Source organism: Falco rusticolus, chromosome 2 (assembly GCF_015220075.1).
Source record: "Falco rusticolus isolate bFalRus1 chromosome 2, bFalRus1.pri, whole genome shotgun sequence".
NCBI classification, from domain to species: Eukaryota; Metazoa; Chordata; class Aves; order Falconiformes; family Falconidae; genus Falco; species Falco rusticolus.
This window is the reverse complement of record NC_051188.1, coordinates 77,783,114-77,798,992: the sequence shown is the minus strand read 5'-3', so window position 1 is coordinate 77,798,992 and position 15,879 is coordinate 77,783,114. Positions and strand designations below refer to the sequence as shown.

The following is a 15,879-nucleotide window of genomic DNA, read 5'->3' as shown; positions in this document are numbered from 1 at the left end:
TTCTTCCATGTATTCCTAAATCAGTTTACAAAACACAGTTCAGAAAAGCTGGTTTTCTTCTCAAGAGGCACAGCACGAAGTCATTAACTTGAATTTATATCTAAGCAAAGTGGTTGCATACATTGAGCTTGGTTCAAGACTACAAGCCTATACACTCCAACAGAATTTTTCCTCCAACAAACTTCCTACTCCCATAAGTCTCACTGGTTGGGTTTGTTTTGTTTTGGTTTTTTTATGTGTTTGTTTTTTATCCTGCATAGGTTTAGGGGGGTAGTATGGACATGGGTTGAACCAACAAATAAAAAAGGAGCTCCTCTAAAACTTTCCATAAAAAAGCACACACACTTTTTCTTGTCCAAGAGGTTTTTATGAAGGCTCATTTTTAAACCTCTTACACCATACAACACATTTAAATGTACATCAAGCTCAGATAAAAAATAAAGCTTTCTTAAAGTACATTTTTCCAGTGAATTTTTTCTTTTTTTTTTGCAGTAAAAATAGCTGCTACATAAATCCCTCCTGATCTTTGAAAAGGAGTCACAGTTATTTCCAAAAATAGAATTCATATTTTAATCATACAGGATAAACTGCAGGAAGAAGAGACAAGTCAACTGAAAAAATAAGGCTTGTATATAAATTTTCTTAAAAGGACATGCATAGAAGTTGAAAAACATATGCCATTTATAAAGGAAAAAAGGTAATTTTATCCGTATTAATATTTTCATTTTCAGTTACAGAAGAAACCACAAACAGGCCCTTTATGTCCCAGAATATAACATCAGTTTCTTGTAAAAATGCCAAAAATGCACAAAGAATTGCCAGCTTCAGTCTTGGCAAAATACTGAGCCAGCCCCGCCCCCCCCCCCCCATTTCATACCATAGGCATACCATATGCATGCATACTGAGTACTTATGTTGTGTCTCAGGCCAATTAAATATTTGCAGAAAGTTGTATATCCTAGACAAACATGAAAAAACCATTTGATAAGTTTACATTCATCCTATCTCAAAACACACATACAATTAATTTACACTATACAGTATCTGTTAAATAGGAACATTACAGAGTTTCAAAAAGAATCACAGAATATATACAAAGTGAATATTGAAATGGTATGATTTTTCCTTCCCTTCTTTGAAAGGGTTTTGGGGTTGTTTTTCTTGGGTTTTTTGTTTGTTGGTTGGTTGGTTGTGGTTGGTTGGGGTTTTTTGCCAACAGTTGCTACATCTGGTTTTGGACATAGAGTGTTTATGTACCTAGGCAGCACATTTCTGGAGTACAACTAATAAAACGTACTTTAAAACAAAACTAAAATTTATTCTCCTTGCTGCTAATTTAAAATAAATTAGTTTTTTTAAATAAATTGCATGATACAAGACATAAGCAAGGATGATGGTATTTTAAAAACATCTGCATAACTGGTTTCTCATCCAACCTTTGGTTTTAAAGCCAACCCATTATTACATGGCAGTGTAAGTAGCCAAAACACTTTATACGACAGTACAGGTAGTCGAAATGCTTAAACCAAGAGCATTTCCATGTCTTCATGACAGAGCTAGGGTCTGTGCTGACTTCCATGCTGCTCAAGTGCCTGACATGGCAACACCCAAAGCCACTGATGAAATAAGGCCACTTCCTTCCAGCTCTCCCTGGTTACAAAATCGGTGAAGGTCCTTATTTCCCAACAGTTGCACGCATCTGAACAGCCAGAACTGACTGCAGATGGCTCCTAGACACAGTCCCAACACATGATCTTTGCCCCTGCAGCATCACATCATCAGGCTCAGTCCTCCGTGTCAGGCTGCACCCCCAGCATTGCATGCAGCTCTTCTGCTGTGTACCCCAGCAGGTTCTGCAGGTCACACACGAAGCGATACACGTAGCGTTTCCCTGAAGTCTTGTGGATGATGTTCTTGTCATAATAGTAGCGTAGGCCTCGGCTGAGCTTCTCATAGTTCATTTTTGGCTTGTTTTTTCTCCTTCCCCACCTCCGTGCCACCTGTCAGTCCAAAAAGAAAGCAAGATGCAAATGGTTTATTCAAGTCATGTTCTTCTAGTTGGCGGCTGATAAACACAGTTATTAAAACCCTTGCTCAGTTAGAGCATTTTATTTGTTTTGGAGGTCCCAGACTTAGATAAAAGAAGAGCTGGTGACTGATGCCACAACTGAACATGATCTGAGACCATTAACAGTAGCAGCTTCAGCAGAAAGTGGCTGACAGCAAATATCAGTGAAAAGGATATCTACAGTGGATAGGCCGAAACATGTTTAAGGAGATCAAGTTTATGGGAAATACAGTCTCCTCTCTTTCAAGAAGACACCATTTAACCATTAATTTGCTTTGGAGCAGCATGGGACAGCTGTTTAACCAGAAGCTGAATGATATGAAGTTCCTTGGAGTTAATGATTTCCCTCCCTCTTTTTTTTTAAAAAACTAAAGGCTTCAGTAGACTTTATATCACATCTTAGTAACTTTCCTACTGATGACAGTATCAAAAAATGAAAATGCATTATATTTATTTTTAATGACTACAGCTATTAAGTTGCCAAAATATTTCAAAAGCAGCAATACCATATTTGTTGTGTATCTAGAAGAATGGCAATACCTTTTCCCCCCAAGCCTTCGTGCAATCCCAGACACTGTTGATCAAACTACATCCAGTAAGCTAGTCTACAGTATTACACTCTGTCAAAAGAACTACTTTTGTATACTACCTTTAAGTTTCAAGCTATACAACGTGTTCTCCTAGCTACAAGCATATGCTGATATCCCTGGGTGGGAGGAGAGGGGAGAACAACCCACAGTAATCCTGACTGTACAATAAAGCATTTGCAGATGAGATTTCAGCAAGTATCTGATCGTATATAAAACATTTACACAACGCTGGGACCACAAATGGCAGATTAGACCCGAAATCTTTCTGTTCGTTACAATTAGCCACATACCTCATCTGGGTCAGCAAGTTTAAATTCCCAACCATCTCCTGTCCAACTAATGAATGACTGACAGGACTTGTCAGTCAGTAACTCCAGAAGAAACTGCCATAGCTGTATAGGTCCACTGCCTGTTGAGAGAGGGGGGCAGGGAGAAACCACAATTAATATTTCTGCAAGCTTTTACCACAACCAATGTACGTGACCACACTCATATCACAGAATAGATCTGTAATTACTCTTGATTTGCCTTGTTTTTAGTATCAAAATTAAAATCTTAGGTTTCTTTCTAATATGTTTAAAAGCAGATTTGTGTTATAAACAAGTCAGCTTTTTCATGGTAACACAAGATTTGACATAATTTGACATGTCTTTCGCTTTGACATGGATCCCCGCCACCCTTCCACTTCCCATGAGCTGCATTTCAAGCTCCAGGACTTGTCCTGCGGTCCTTGGCTTGGCAGACATTGTAGAGGAAAAAAACAATTTCAGTAAGGACTATAGGAACAACGTCTTAACAAGCAGTGTCAACACCTGCAGAAACTCTCAAGTGTGCAAGATTTTGTCCAAGTTTCCCTCTTTTTTTCAAAGAGATCAAAGGGCATTTAATTTTCACGTGTTCTGACATACCAGCCTAGATGGTTTAGATGCTTTAGATGGATAGTCCTGTAAGACTTTCTTTGTTAACACTTCAAATTGTAAGTCTTCATGAATAGTGGTCTCTGACTAAGGTGTAAGGCATACCTTACAACTACACAACTATCACCATGGTACACTTTTATAGAGAATATTGACGTTATGTAAGAAGAGGAGTGACCATTTTGCTTCACTACTTACCGGTAAAGCCAGCTAGAATCGCTGCTGGTATAACTGGTTTCCCTTGCTCTACAGGATCACTTCGTTCTTGAATATAGTCTTTGAAAGACATTGTAGGTTTGCTCAGGCACAATGACTGGCTACAGTCATCTTCAAAACTCTCATAGGATGGCACACGCTGTAAATCCACTAATGACGACTGGCTGTTCCAGGACTGTAGCATCGAATCTGAGCTTTCATAACTTTCTGCACCACTGTCACTAGATTCATGTTCTCTAAGCTTACCTTTATAAAACAAAACACACAAAAAAAGTGTTGGTTTTTTTCTCCTCCTCAGTCTAGCTTGTACATATAAATTATGCAAAGCAGGAAAAGACATATAGAATATGGACTTGGACCCATGGTTATCATGCAGATTATGACTCACCGGAATTATCTATAAGCAAGTTCAGATTGCTTCTTGGGAAATCTTGATTTACTGCACAGTAGTTCACACCAACAGTATCTGCTTGGGTTTTAGGGAACAATGAAAACTCTTGTTCTGGACTGAGGAGATTCGGTCCTGTGGAAGTCTGACAGACATCAGTCAGGAGACTGGGTTTGGGATAACCAAGGGCTTTAGGGTATCCAGGCATTTGCACACCATAGGAGTTCTGATCTACATTAACAGCTGAAGAAAGAAATAAAAGAATTGATTATTTTCCCTGCAGACCCTTACATAGACTAATACACCTCCAGCACCTCACCACAGTGGTGCCACCAAGAAGTAATTCACCCATGAAAATCTGACTAAGCGATAGATGCTACAGGCCTACTGGAAAGGCTACTGAAGTCAGTGATAGGAACTTCATCTAATGGGCTCCAAACCAGATTCTGTCAATCTCCTTCTATAACTTGCTGACCACAAATATGTCTATTGTTGGTTCTTCTAGGAAACTACAGTGTTACAGAAAAAACTGGACAAGCTTCAGTGGTTTTGAGTAAGGCCTCACCATTAAGTGGTATAACAAGGTTGAGCTGGAGATTGACTGTGGTAGAATGTAATACAACACCAACCAAACAATCTGAGGGAGCTAGCACCATGTCCTACACACTTGCAAAAGCTCTATTACACTTCCATGTTCTTCAAAAATGCATAAAAATAACTCTTGCTGCTCCCCAGCAATACTAGGTTTTGACTGTGTAAAAGGTGGGAGCAGTCATTCTGCTCCACAGATGTGGGCTTTGGCATACCAAGAGGAAATTTGACTTTCTCAAAGCCTTTGCTCCTCAAAAGGTTTCCAATATGAATTGGATGATGCTTAAACAATACTAGGAAAGAAGGCTGCAGCAATTCAAGTCAAGTGTTCTCCTCAAACACAGTAACTATTCTGGTGCTTTTTTTTTTGTTTTTAAAATGGCATCTGTGACATGCTTACAATAAACCAAGGGATGTAAAATATCACATTTCTTAAAATACTTACTTAAGGAATTATTATTGACCCAGTGAGGAACTGAGGTGAGATGAGAGTTCTCCACATATTGGTCCTGTGTTTTCTCTTGGCTGTCTGGGGAGAGGAGGGGGAAAAAAAATTGTTCTTTTTATTTTGAAGATATGACCTGTATGCCATGAAAAGCTTCTGACTCTCTTTAGGATTGAGAGGTCATCACTAACGTAAATTTTCCTAGTGTACTGCATTGCACTCTAAAAAAAACCCCAAACAAAAACCAACAAAAACAAAACAAAAAAACCCCAACCACCCAAAAAACCTAACCAACATCCAACAGGCTTGAAAACCATCATACCAACTGAGTAATACAATGAAAAAAACCAGAAACAACAATAATTGTACTGTGTTTCAAGGTCCAAGTCCTTAATATATGCAACTATTGAATGCTACAGTTCAAACCCAATGGAACTCACAAGGCACTGCATGTAGGGTTTTAGCAATTCCATCAGTGGTCACTTAAGACACCTCTAGGTGTCTTTGACTTCTTTGCATTCATTCACTGAATTATCTCAAAACACTACATTAAAGCAACTAAACTGAAAACTTGTAATAAGAAGTGAAGAAGTTTGCCCAACTCTTGGTTATTTTTTTGAAGGGGTATTACAGTAGCCTTGCTCTAATCTCATTTGTTTCAATGATTATTCCAAATAAAACCTGACCGCAATAAGTACTCAACTTGAACACGGTATGGTTTCTGCAGATACTTGCATGTGTGCTTTGTGTACCAAGGATGTTAGGTTAATAAAAGGTTAGGATAATAGGTTAATAAAAGCATTAATCAGAAGAAGTTTTGAAGTTAATTTTGAGTTTTCATATGTAATAAAAGTCCTCCATAGTGAAACAAGCGTTGAGAGTCCTACTTTATTAGAAAAGCCTTAAAACAGAAGCTCTTTCTGTAACTACCTTTTATCATCTGTTCCAGGTGTTCCCACAGAATATCACCCACATAGTCAGGTGCCAGTTCCAGGAAACGCTCCTTGCCCAGGTTGCACAAGTCTTGGCCACTCATAAGAAACTGATGGAAGTTCACATTTGCCAAGCTAAACTCATTGGTAGCCCATGAAAGCCATTGGCACACTTGCTGTTCAGTCCACAGCCAGGGATCTGCAAGACAAAATATCCAGAATTTAGAGATAACTCCTGACCTTTGTCAAATAGTCTTCATTAGAAGGCAGTGAATGAAAAAAATTGTTTACCCAAGTTGCTTCATTCTGAATGAATTCAGAATGAATGTATTCTTGAATTTAAAACAAAAAAAACCCCAAAAAACGCTAACAACCAAAAAACACCAAAACAGTCCTCTATTTTCCATCTGCACTCACTTGTAAGCAGAGACATTCTCAGCTTACTTGATTCTCTTCTGCTGCCAAAGCATGAGCTCTCCATGCACCCATTTTTAATACCAGCAAGCCTGGTCTTTCCAAGTCAAGCTGCGCCAGATTCACATAGGATCCATTCTTGTATTTCCTACTGACATCATTCTTTCTCTTTTGAAAGAGCCGCTATTCAGCCTCCTCCATAGCATTAAAAAAAGGAGCTTATAAATAGAAAACACTTACTATTTGGGATACCCAGCCGACACTGTTCCTTTGTGAAACCACTGAAAGTATCTTTCAAGGCTTGACTCATCACAGCCTTACTGCATGGGGTTAACAGAGGCAATTCACAGTTGTTCGTCTCTACAAGAAAGAAAAGGGGTGGAGGGGAAAAAGAAGATTCACTGGCCTAAAAGTTAATGTAAGGAGTGACAGGTTTTTGCTGCACTACTTGAAGAATAAGAGAAGTATGTTAGAAACTAAGTATTTAAAAAACCAGCTGATCTGTTTTCTGATACATTATCTCTGACTTGATATATCAACACTAAAAATCTCTGTGCTACCTGTTTGATAAAATTGCATCATACTAAAAGGTTTGCAGCTTTCCATCAGATAGACCCTCATTTACTCTTAGTAGTTACATGAAGTGCTTTTGTTGCAGGGAAATTTTACTATTACTTTTTCTTTTAAAGGAAACAAGAGACTGCTTATCCTTTTTAGCCACCTATAGTTTGACATCAGCCTTCCTTATAGCCCCAGACAGTCTTCATTTAGTTTGAGAGCAAAGTGAGTGATAGTAGGGTTGTGAAGAACCAGCTTGCGCTATTTAACACTGCTTTCCAATGGACTGTATTTCAAAACTTCCCATGCAACTCTCCAACACCCTAGTACATGGTGCATTTATTCTGTCATCAGAACTAAAGAAGCATGACTGGTAACAAGCTGGTACCCAGTAACAAAATAATGCCACAAAATCCGAAGTCAGTAATTTATACTGGCATATGATGGTTCTAATTGCTTAACTGATCTTTAAATTTGCAAGTAGATTCTATTTTAAGGACAAATTCGGCTTCCACTCAGTCTTTTTAATAGGGCAATTTTCACCAGAACATGCCACTTTTTACTCTGAAGGAACTGAAGAAAGCCAACCATGCTACCTAGATGTTTTGGCTAAGGAAACCTTCTACTGATATTTTGTTTGTGATTAGTGTCATTAAGCTACGGGTAATTTGAAGACAATTTCATCAACTCGCTACTGCATCCCTGAATGTTTGAGAGCCTCTGAGAGCTCACACACAGGCTGCATTTGAAGGAGCTCTGCTGTGGTAGAGGCATATAATGGTGGCAGGGTATATAAAGGTGATGCGCTTGATAGACTCCAAGTCAGTTCATAAAGCTGAGCGGCTCTTCTTGTTCTCCTAGACTACCTACAGGCTCCACTTGACCCAGCAAGTAGAGCTCATTACCAGCCCCTGCTTAACTTCTGTTTTTACCACACCCATCCTCAATATCTGCTAGAACTTGCTTTGCTGACCAAAGCAGGTGACTGATTAGAATCACATTAGAACAAAGGACTGGTGGTTTCCAGAGGTTTGAGGGTGTTCTTTTTTCCTTCCCTAAGGGTAGATAAAGGCAGAATCAGGTAAAATATCTACATTTTGGACAAAACTCCCCATTTTGTCGGGGATTTTAGGCAAAGATTTGTAAAGAGTTCTCAGTAGGTACTGCCCTACATACAACAAACAAACAACAAGATTCCCATCCCTGTTTTGTAAGGTATGGATTAAAACATACTGGGATTTAATATAAAAGGGTCAAGAAAGGAGCTTGCAGAACACTTGCATTTTAATTATGGTTGAGATGTTCAAGTCTAAATATACATAAAACTTTATTTTTATACTGTCTTAGCTCTGTTTTACTATCTGCTAAGGCTTCATCCATGGACAGTCTGTCTATCAGGCCACTGAATCCCAGTTGCTGTTCCTTTTCAGTACAGCAAACAGCAACTGTCCACGGAGCAACTCACATGGATAAAAATCAAGCGTGTACACAGTGTACTAAACCACTTTTTAGGGAAATCCATGGTGCACTTGTAAAAGTATAGCCATGAAATTTAGTTAGACCCCTCAAATTTCTGATCTGTTGACTGGACTATGGAACAGAGTGAAGAGTTACCATATGAAGTTGAATCAAATCCTGTTGGCACTTCCTGAAGGGTTTGATCTTCATTTAGTGAGAAAAAATATCCAGCAAAGAGAGAGTTTGAGCTATCAAAGGTGTCAAACGCTGGCTGACGCTGCAAAGCAACAGAATAGATAAGAAAAAACAATGTAAACATATTGCTAGAGCACTGTCAACTTCATTGCTAGGAAGTAACTGAGTTAAGTTTCCTAGATTTGGAGATCATACACAACCACTATCTTGAATCAGCTAATGTGCACCTTTGAAATAGAAACACAGTAATAGTATAGCTTCTTGTCCATGAATACAAAACAACTAACATTCAGACCACAGTGCTAAGTGGGTGGCATGCTCTGAAGGTTACAGAAAAGCCAAGTAAGGATATTCTTAGTTTTCCCGTCATTGAGGCTTTAAACAATAGAGAATGCACATGTGTGCATAGATATTTACATATCTTTATTTCCAGGTATATTTTAAAGAAATCCTTATTTCCTTAACCCTTCAAATTGACTATCTGCTTGATTACTTGACAGAGAGGCAGGATCTGTAAATTATGGAAAAACAACTGCCAGTGCAAGCACTACAGCAGATTTATGCAGTTGATTTTGTGTGTGTGTGTGTGTGTGTGTGTTGTGGGTTTTTTTTAAAGGAAAAGTTTAATTTGAACCACATCATTTGAAGCCATACAGCCAGCTTTACAGGACTTGAGGAAAGATGTTACTTCTTTGCTGCGACTTTTATACTTTTGAGTTCCTGGATTTACCAGCTACACATTTTGCAGCCTTTCAAATCCTCAGATGCTCAGTGAAACACTGCTAGTTTTATTACACAGAAAGTGATAAACAGGACTGACAAAAATGTTCCAGATGAAAGAGGATTCTACTGATATGTTGGCAACATTCAATAACTATTGTTATGGTTTTGAAAACCTAACTTCTTTCAAACTTGTGTATGCTAGAAACATTAGTATATTTACTAGATCCCCCTCAGCTACATTAGTTTTCAGGGGTGGGGGTGGGAGGTAGGGGCAGAGGGTATGTTAACAGAAGAGGAAATAACTTTAAAAACAACTTATGCAACTTGTCTGCTAGTCACAAGGAAATCATATCTGTAATATCTAGAGGCACAGATAGATAGAAGTTGCCACTGAGATTTTTCAAAGCGCTTGAGTTTAGAACACTGTTCTGGAAAGCTACACTTTGCTCGTGGCAGCTACTGTAGTTCAGGGAGCTGGAGATAAAGGCATCTTGTTTGTTTTAGGCATCCACTGGTTTGCCAGCTTATGCCAAGATAGAGGATTTAGCCGAGAACAAGGCAAAGATTTTTCAGGGCGGTATTCATGTACAACGCGAAGGCAACCTGAACTGTGTTTCTGGAATAGCATATGAGAAGTAGTATTTCCTCACATTTCCTAACGTTCCTTTTTGTGTCACCACAAAGTTTCAAGTGGCATGGAGTCTTTTTGCACCAGGTGCCTTATGTGCCATCTGTCACAACTTACGTGCCCCTCCCCAATCTCCCCAAATTACATTAAATCTAGTAACAAACAAGAAACCATAATTTTTTAGTTGTATTTTGTAACAAGCTGCAATGCATCCTAGTACATATATTATGAAAGCATACGCTCCACAGAAGAAAAAGCTGATAAACAGTATCATGCTTCAGTTAACTGAGTTCAAAAATCGCCCTCGAGCACTGGCCAGTGGAGACAAATTGTGTACAGTTGGTTCAGGTACCCCCCACAACTAGAGTCAAAGCCAGCCTGTGAAAAGCCTCACATCTGAATGAAACAAGTTAGTAACAATTGCCAAATCTGCTAGTAAAAGATTCTTTATACATTACTAGATAAAAGCATTGACTCATCACTACTACCTAAAAGAAAGGGCAAGTTCTTTCAACACAATCTGGAAACTCCTGCGTTTTGTGTAAATAGCTGACCCTTATCCTGAGTCACTGGAAAAAATGCTGTGGCATGTGAATGAGTAAAATCCATACTGTGCTAGTTTCATACTTCAAAAAGGAGAAAATTAATGTTTAAGCAGGTTCTTGATTTAATAGTAATAAAAGGGGGAAAACCCAATGTAGAATGAATTCTGCTTTGCCCTATCAGTTATGCAACCATCTTGTTTGGCTTTTCAACATACATAAGAGTAATTGTTACTGAACAAAACAAAATGAAATGTTAACAGCTACAAAAGTAGTAGAATATAGGTCTCTATTTTGACCTAATTATATGACAACTGAATACTGAGTAACTGCTTAGAACAACCACTGTGTTACAGAGCACACAGCTGTAAATTTGGGGGATCTCATGGATATTGTTATTGTGAGCATGACAGAAAGTTAAGAGGGAACATAAAACATCAGAGAAGTTAGCACACCAGAGTCTCACTGATTCTGGTGAGACCTGGACATTACTCAAAGTTAATGAGAGCAGAAAGTGCCTTCCTAACCTTTACTTGGCTTACATAAATCAGTATTGTGTAAAAAATTGATACCAGGACTAAAAAGCAACTTGTATGAATGGGGAGGAGGGAAGCCCTTAAAGACTGAGTATTTATAGTCTGCTTCTCATTTATCCTTCGTTTTTAAGTTCCTTTCAAAACAAGTTAACAGACACAGTCCATCTAAAGATAAAATATATTTAGTAACTACCCTTGATTTCTTACAACGCATTTGACTTATATTTTACATAATTATATGTAATAAGTGAATAACCATTATTTTATTTTTTTTTCATACAATGCTCTTCAGTCCATGAGACCTAACCCATTGTATCAGAACGTCCCTCCGTCAGTTCCACGAAATTGAGGATACAAAGACCACCCCTACTGCCAGTTTAGGCAAAAGTTCCACCAGCTCCAACAAATCTGAGCTCAGTCCCTGTCCGCCTCTTATTTTCAGCTTCTTAGGATTTGAGGGAAGGAGGGAGGGAGCCTCTTTGGGGGAGAGGGTTGGGGGTGCAAGATTTACATGTTCCTATTACAGTTCAGCTCTTCACATCTCTACTGGACTCAGTAGAAATACTCTAGAAGAAGATTAGGCATTACAAGCAAGCAATTAAAACCTGAGTATCTGTGTTCACCTTGCCGTGGTTACACAATTCCTGTTCTAGCATTAAGAAGAATGTAATAAATGCATTAGCTGGGAGATGCCCCAGTTGGGTTTATGAGGTTACAAGAGTACTCACCTTGAGCATTCCTCTGTACATGTTAGACACAGGAGCTACTTGATCCATGTTCCTGATCCCAAAATCACTCATCTGAAAAATGAGAGGGATCACATGAAAAACGTTGCCACCGACAAAGCAAGCATGTTAACAGATATATCTCACCGCTTCAGTACAGGTTACAGAACAGCTCTTGGAATGAGACACAGGCAAAGCTTTCCTTCTCACTGCTCACATGCCGACCACACAGGGCACAACTGTCTTGCTTAAGCAGCTTTTTAACTGGAAGACCTTTCACAGGCATCACTGGTGTTTTATGAAATGAGCAAACAGGAGGCTGCTTAGCTTCTGATATCCAGTGTGAGGACTTTTAGTATCTGACTCTGTGAGCCTGGAAAGCCTACAGAAGTCCTTTGTCCATCAAGTATCTATCGCCTTGAGATACTTTCCAATCTTCACCCATTTTCTTAAACATTGTTTTGTGTTATTTTTGCTTTCTATATTCCTGCTGACACGCCACGATTCACTTTGGACTTTGGCTTTCAAAGGAAGGAAAATGAGTGACGGAGCACTCCCCGTGATACACCTTCACGTATAAGGTTCACCCCTTTATGACCAACCACTGAAAGCCAATACTCAGTATTAGCAACCTGCTTCCTTTACTAGGCAAAGCATGTCCAAACCATGTTATCTTGCACATTTTGTAAACACAGGATTAGCATATTTGTAAAGCTCTAGAGGGCCCTAAATTTTAATTGAAAATGGTTTATGCAGTAAAATACCTTTTTTATAGGTTTGGTAATGGGACCACCATCAATATGTTCATGCTACTGAAGTCAAAGGTATATCATGTTGCCTGTATTACCAGGAACAGGGTTGTGTGAGGCCTGTATAACTTGTTCTCCTGTATAGCACTTAAGAAGAGCGATAAGATGCATATCCTTTTACTGGCTTATGGGAGAGATCAAACATAAGAAATAAAGCCGGTTTTATGGCCATTGTTCAGGTTTATCACAATGCTGTAATTCAGGTGTTGGTGAACTATACCTTATCAGACTACTCCGTGGCAAGCTGTCTCTCAACAATTTTTGTTCTGCTTTTTCACAGCATTGGGCTAAATTCTCTTGCTCCCCAGAAACTGTCTAATCAAGCATTTGTATTTAAATAGTCACACAGGACACTATTCATATTTCCACAAAACTGATCACTTATTACAAGCAAGCTCTCTTGTTAGCCATGTTAACACAAGAAGAAATCAAAATACAATCTTAAACTCAGAAAAAGATGGCAAATTAGGAGCTTAACAAAATAAGACCAGCTTGTTAAAATGACATGTTCAAATGCCATCCATATAAGCAAAAAGGAAAATAAAAACATCCAACAGCCAAAGACAAGGAAGCCTTTCACCCTCCTATATAGTCGAACACTTAAAAAAAGAAAAAAAATAATCAAGAGTCCTTAACCCAAAAGGCCCGTTTCAGCTTCACTGTTATCAGATGTACGGGGCTGATCTTTGAAATAAAATAGATCAACTGACTATGAAAGGAATATTTGGCTTACACTTCATTAATGTTACCCAAAAGCGCAATCGACTGAATGATGGTTTTTACCTCAAATAGCATGTACAAATATTTGATCTGAATTACACATCTCATTGAGCAGCAAAGAATTTTACACAGCATGAGTCTCACTCAGCAAGCATCCTAATCTTTTCATTAAATTTGCCACAGTTTAAACAACTGTTTATCCTTGCATTCAGCTGGGCTTTAAAAAAAAAAAAGTATAGGCCAATTTCTAATACCCTTTGTTTTGCCTTTGAAATCTGCTCTAGTGTCTAGGTATAACTAGCTGTAAGCCTTACCAATCTGAAAGTACTTGTGGAAACATTATACGTATTTTCAGTTGTTTAGTTCTGATCCCCAGTTAGGGCTACAAATAAGACTTCGACACTTTCAGGTGTAATCTTGGCCTCTACATGAATCCTGTCAGGAACTTCCCATTGACTAGAAGGACTGCGATTCTCCCCGTCCTGGCTTTTTGTTTTGTTTGTTTCTTTAGAAATGTTTAGGGTCCCAAGACAAAAGGTTGATATGAAGTCTTCGTTACATGGTATTGCTCGTTAACCCAAGTCACTGTTTCTCTGTGCTAGGCTGCCAGTTCGTTCTGTGGCCTTGCCTGTGCACCACGCAACTTATGAAAAACCAGGTATCAAGCTCTAAGAACAAATGAAGACCTGCACCATGTTTTGTAACACTCCAGTTTTCCTCTTCCAACAAAATCTCTCATCTTGTTATGAATTTCAATACCCTTTGCTCATCACGCATCAGCTTTCTCCCCATCTGCAGCACACCTTTCCAGCCCTGTGATGCCAAACCCTTACAGAGGTAACACCAGGCAAGCGGAGCTGAAGAGGCAACATGGCTTTTCGTGACACAAAGGGTTAAAGGTGGCTTTCTGCTGGACTTGGAAAGCTGCTGCTTACGTTCAGAAAAGACACCAGGGCACAGCACTGGCGAGACTGGGCCTCACATCCAACTCCTCCACTAACGCTGATGACTGCTACTTGCCAGCTATAATTGGTTTAACTGGCAGGACACCTTCTTCAACACCCCCGCATAGCTGAGTGGGTGAACCAGAACAGGGTCAACAGGATCAGGCACTTATTAACTAATACTCCTGAATTCTGATCACCTTCTTTTCAGCAATAGCCAGGTGCTTGCCCACAGCTGGATTCGGCTGGGAATCATCCACATGGAGAACTAAACCCTGCTAGTGTCCACAGCACACCTCCACTGGTTGCGTTTGGGTGTTTTGTTTTGTTTTTTTTGTTGTTGCGGGGTTGTCTGTTTGTTGTTTGAGTTTTTTTTGGGGGGAGGGGGGAGTGCCTGGTTGTTGCTTTGCTTTTAAATGGCAATTTTTTCAGATTAAAAAAAAAAAATAAATCGTGCCACTCAGTGAAGAGACAAGCGCCTGCCTCCGGCGCGCCGCTCCCCCGCGCAGCCGGCCAAGTACCGAGGGGCGAGCCAGCCGAGACCGGGGTGGCTCTGGCACATACGACACACTCGCCCACATGAAATTCAGATGGGGAGATCACACAGCCCAACAGTTTTGAAGTCCCTTTAAAGTACTAACCAAACCCAGAGTGCGCGCTGCCCATTAACCCCTTCCTCCCGGGCGCGCAGCCGCCTGCCGAGCCATCCCCGTCCGCCGCCGCGGCGAGCGCGGCCCTCCCGTCCCCGGCTCGGCCCCGCGGGCTCCGCTCCGCCGCCCCCTGCGCCCGCGCCCCGGCCATCGCCCCCGGCGGGGGTCGCTCAGGGGGCCCGGCCGCGTCCCCGCCCGCGGGGGGCTGAGGGTCACGCTCGGCTTCCCCGGGCCGCCCCGGAGACCCCCGCCGGCAGCGCGGGTCGGTGCGCAGCGGCCAGCCGGCCCCCTCGCCGCCGCCGCCCCCGCCTCACCTGGCTCCCGAGCCCGGTGCTCGCCCGCTCCTCCGCGTCCCTCCCCGGCAGCGGCGGCGGCGGCACCGGCACCACACGCAGAGTCCAAAAAAAGAGGCGCCGCTGCCTCTCCGGGAGCCAAGATATCCTCGATGTGGCAGCACCGGCCAACAACAACAGCGGCGACGGGCTGATCCCAGCGGAGAGTCCCGGAGGAAGAGGAAGGGGGGCGGGGGGCGGGAGGGAAGGCTGCTGCCCGGCGGCGGGTACGTGGGCGCTGCCGACCGAGCCGCTGCCGCCGCCAGCCCGCGCCGCGCCGAGCCGAGCCGCGCTGTGCCGCGCCGCCCGCCCTCGCAAGCGCTCTTCAGCGGGGGGGGGAGGCGGCGGGTCCCGCCTCCCCGCAAGCCCGGCCCCTCTCGCCGCCACGGGCCCGGTTGTTGTCGTCGTCGTCGTCGCCGTCGCTACGGCGGCGGTGGCCACGCTGCGGGCTGCGCCGATACCGGCCGAGGCTCCCTCGGCCCGCGGGGGCTGCCCCAC

At 41.5% G+C, this 15,879-nt stretch overlaps 1 protein-coding gene across 1 annotated transcript; it reads right to left on the bottom strand.

Annotated features, from left to right (window-relative positions):
* Positions 1-345: 345 nt before the first annotated feature.
* On the bottom strand, positions 346-15,673 carry ETS2 (ETS proto-oncogene 2, transcription factor). Its single transcript, XM_037377599.1, has 10 exons — positions 15,364-15,673; positions 11,930-12,001; positions 8,734-8,854; positions 6,802-6,921; positions 6,146-6,346; positions 5,216-5,299; positions 4,180-4,422; positions 3,774-4,037; positions 2,949-3,067; positions 346-2,000 (listed from the first exon to the last, which is right to left on the bottom strand). The coding sequence occupies exons 2-10, from the start codon at positions 11,999-12,001 to the stop codon at positions 1,785-1,787; spliced, it is 1,440 nt and encodes a 479-aa protein (XP_037233496.1). The 5' UTR covers positions 15,364-15,673; the 3' UTR covers positions 346-1,784.
* Positions 15,674-15,879: the final 206 nt, after the last annotated feature.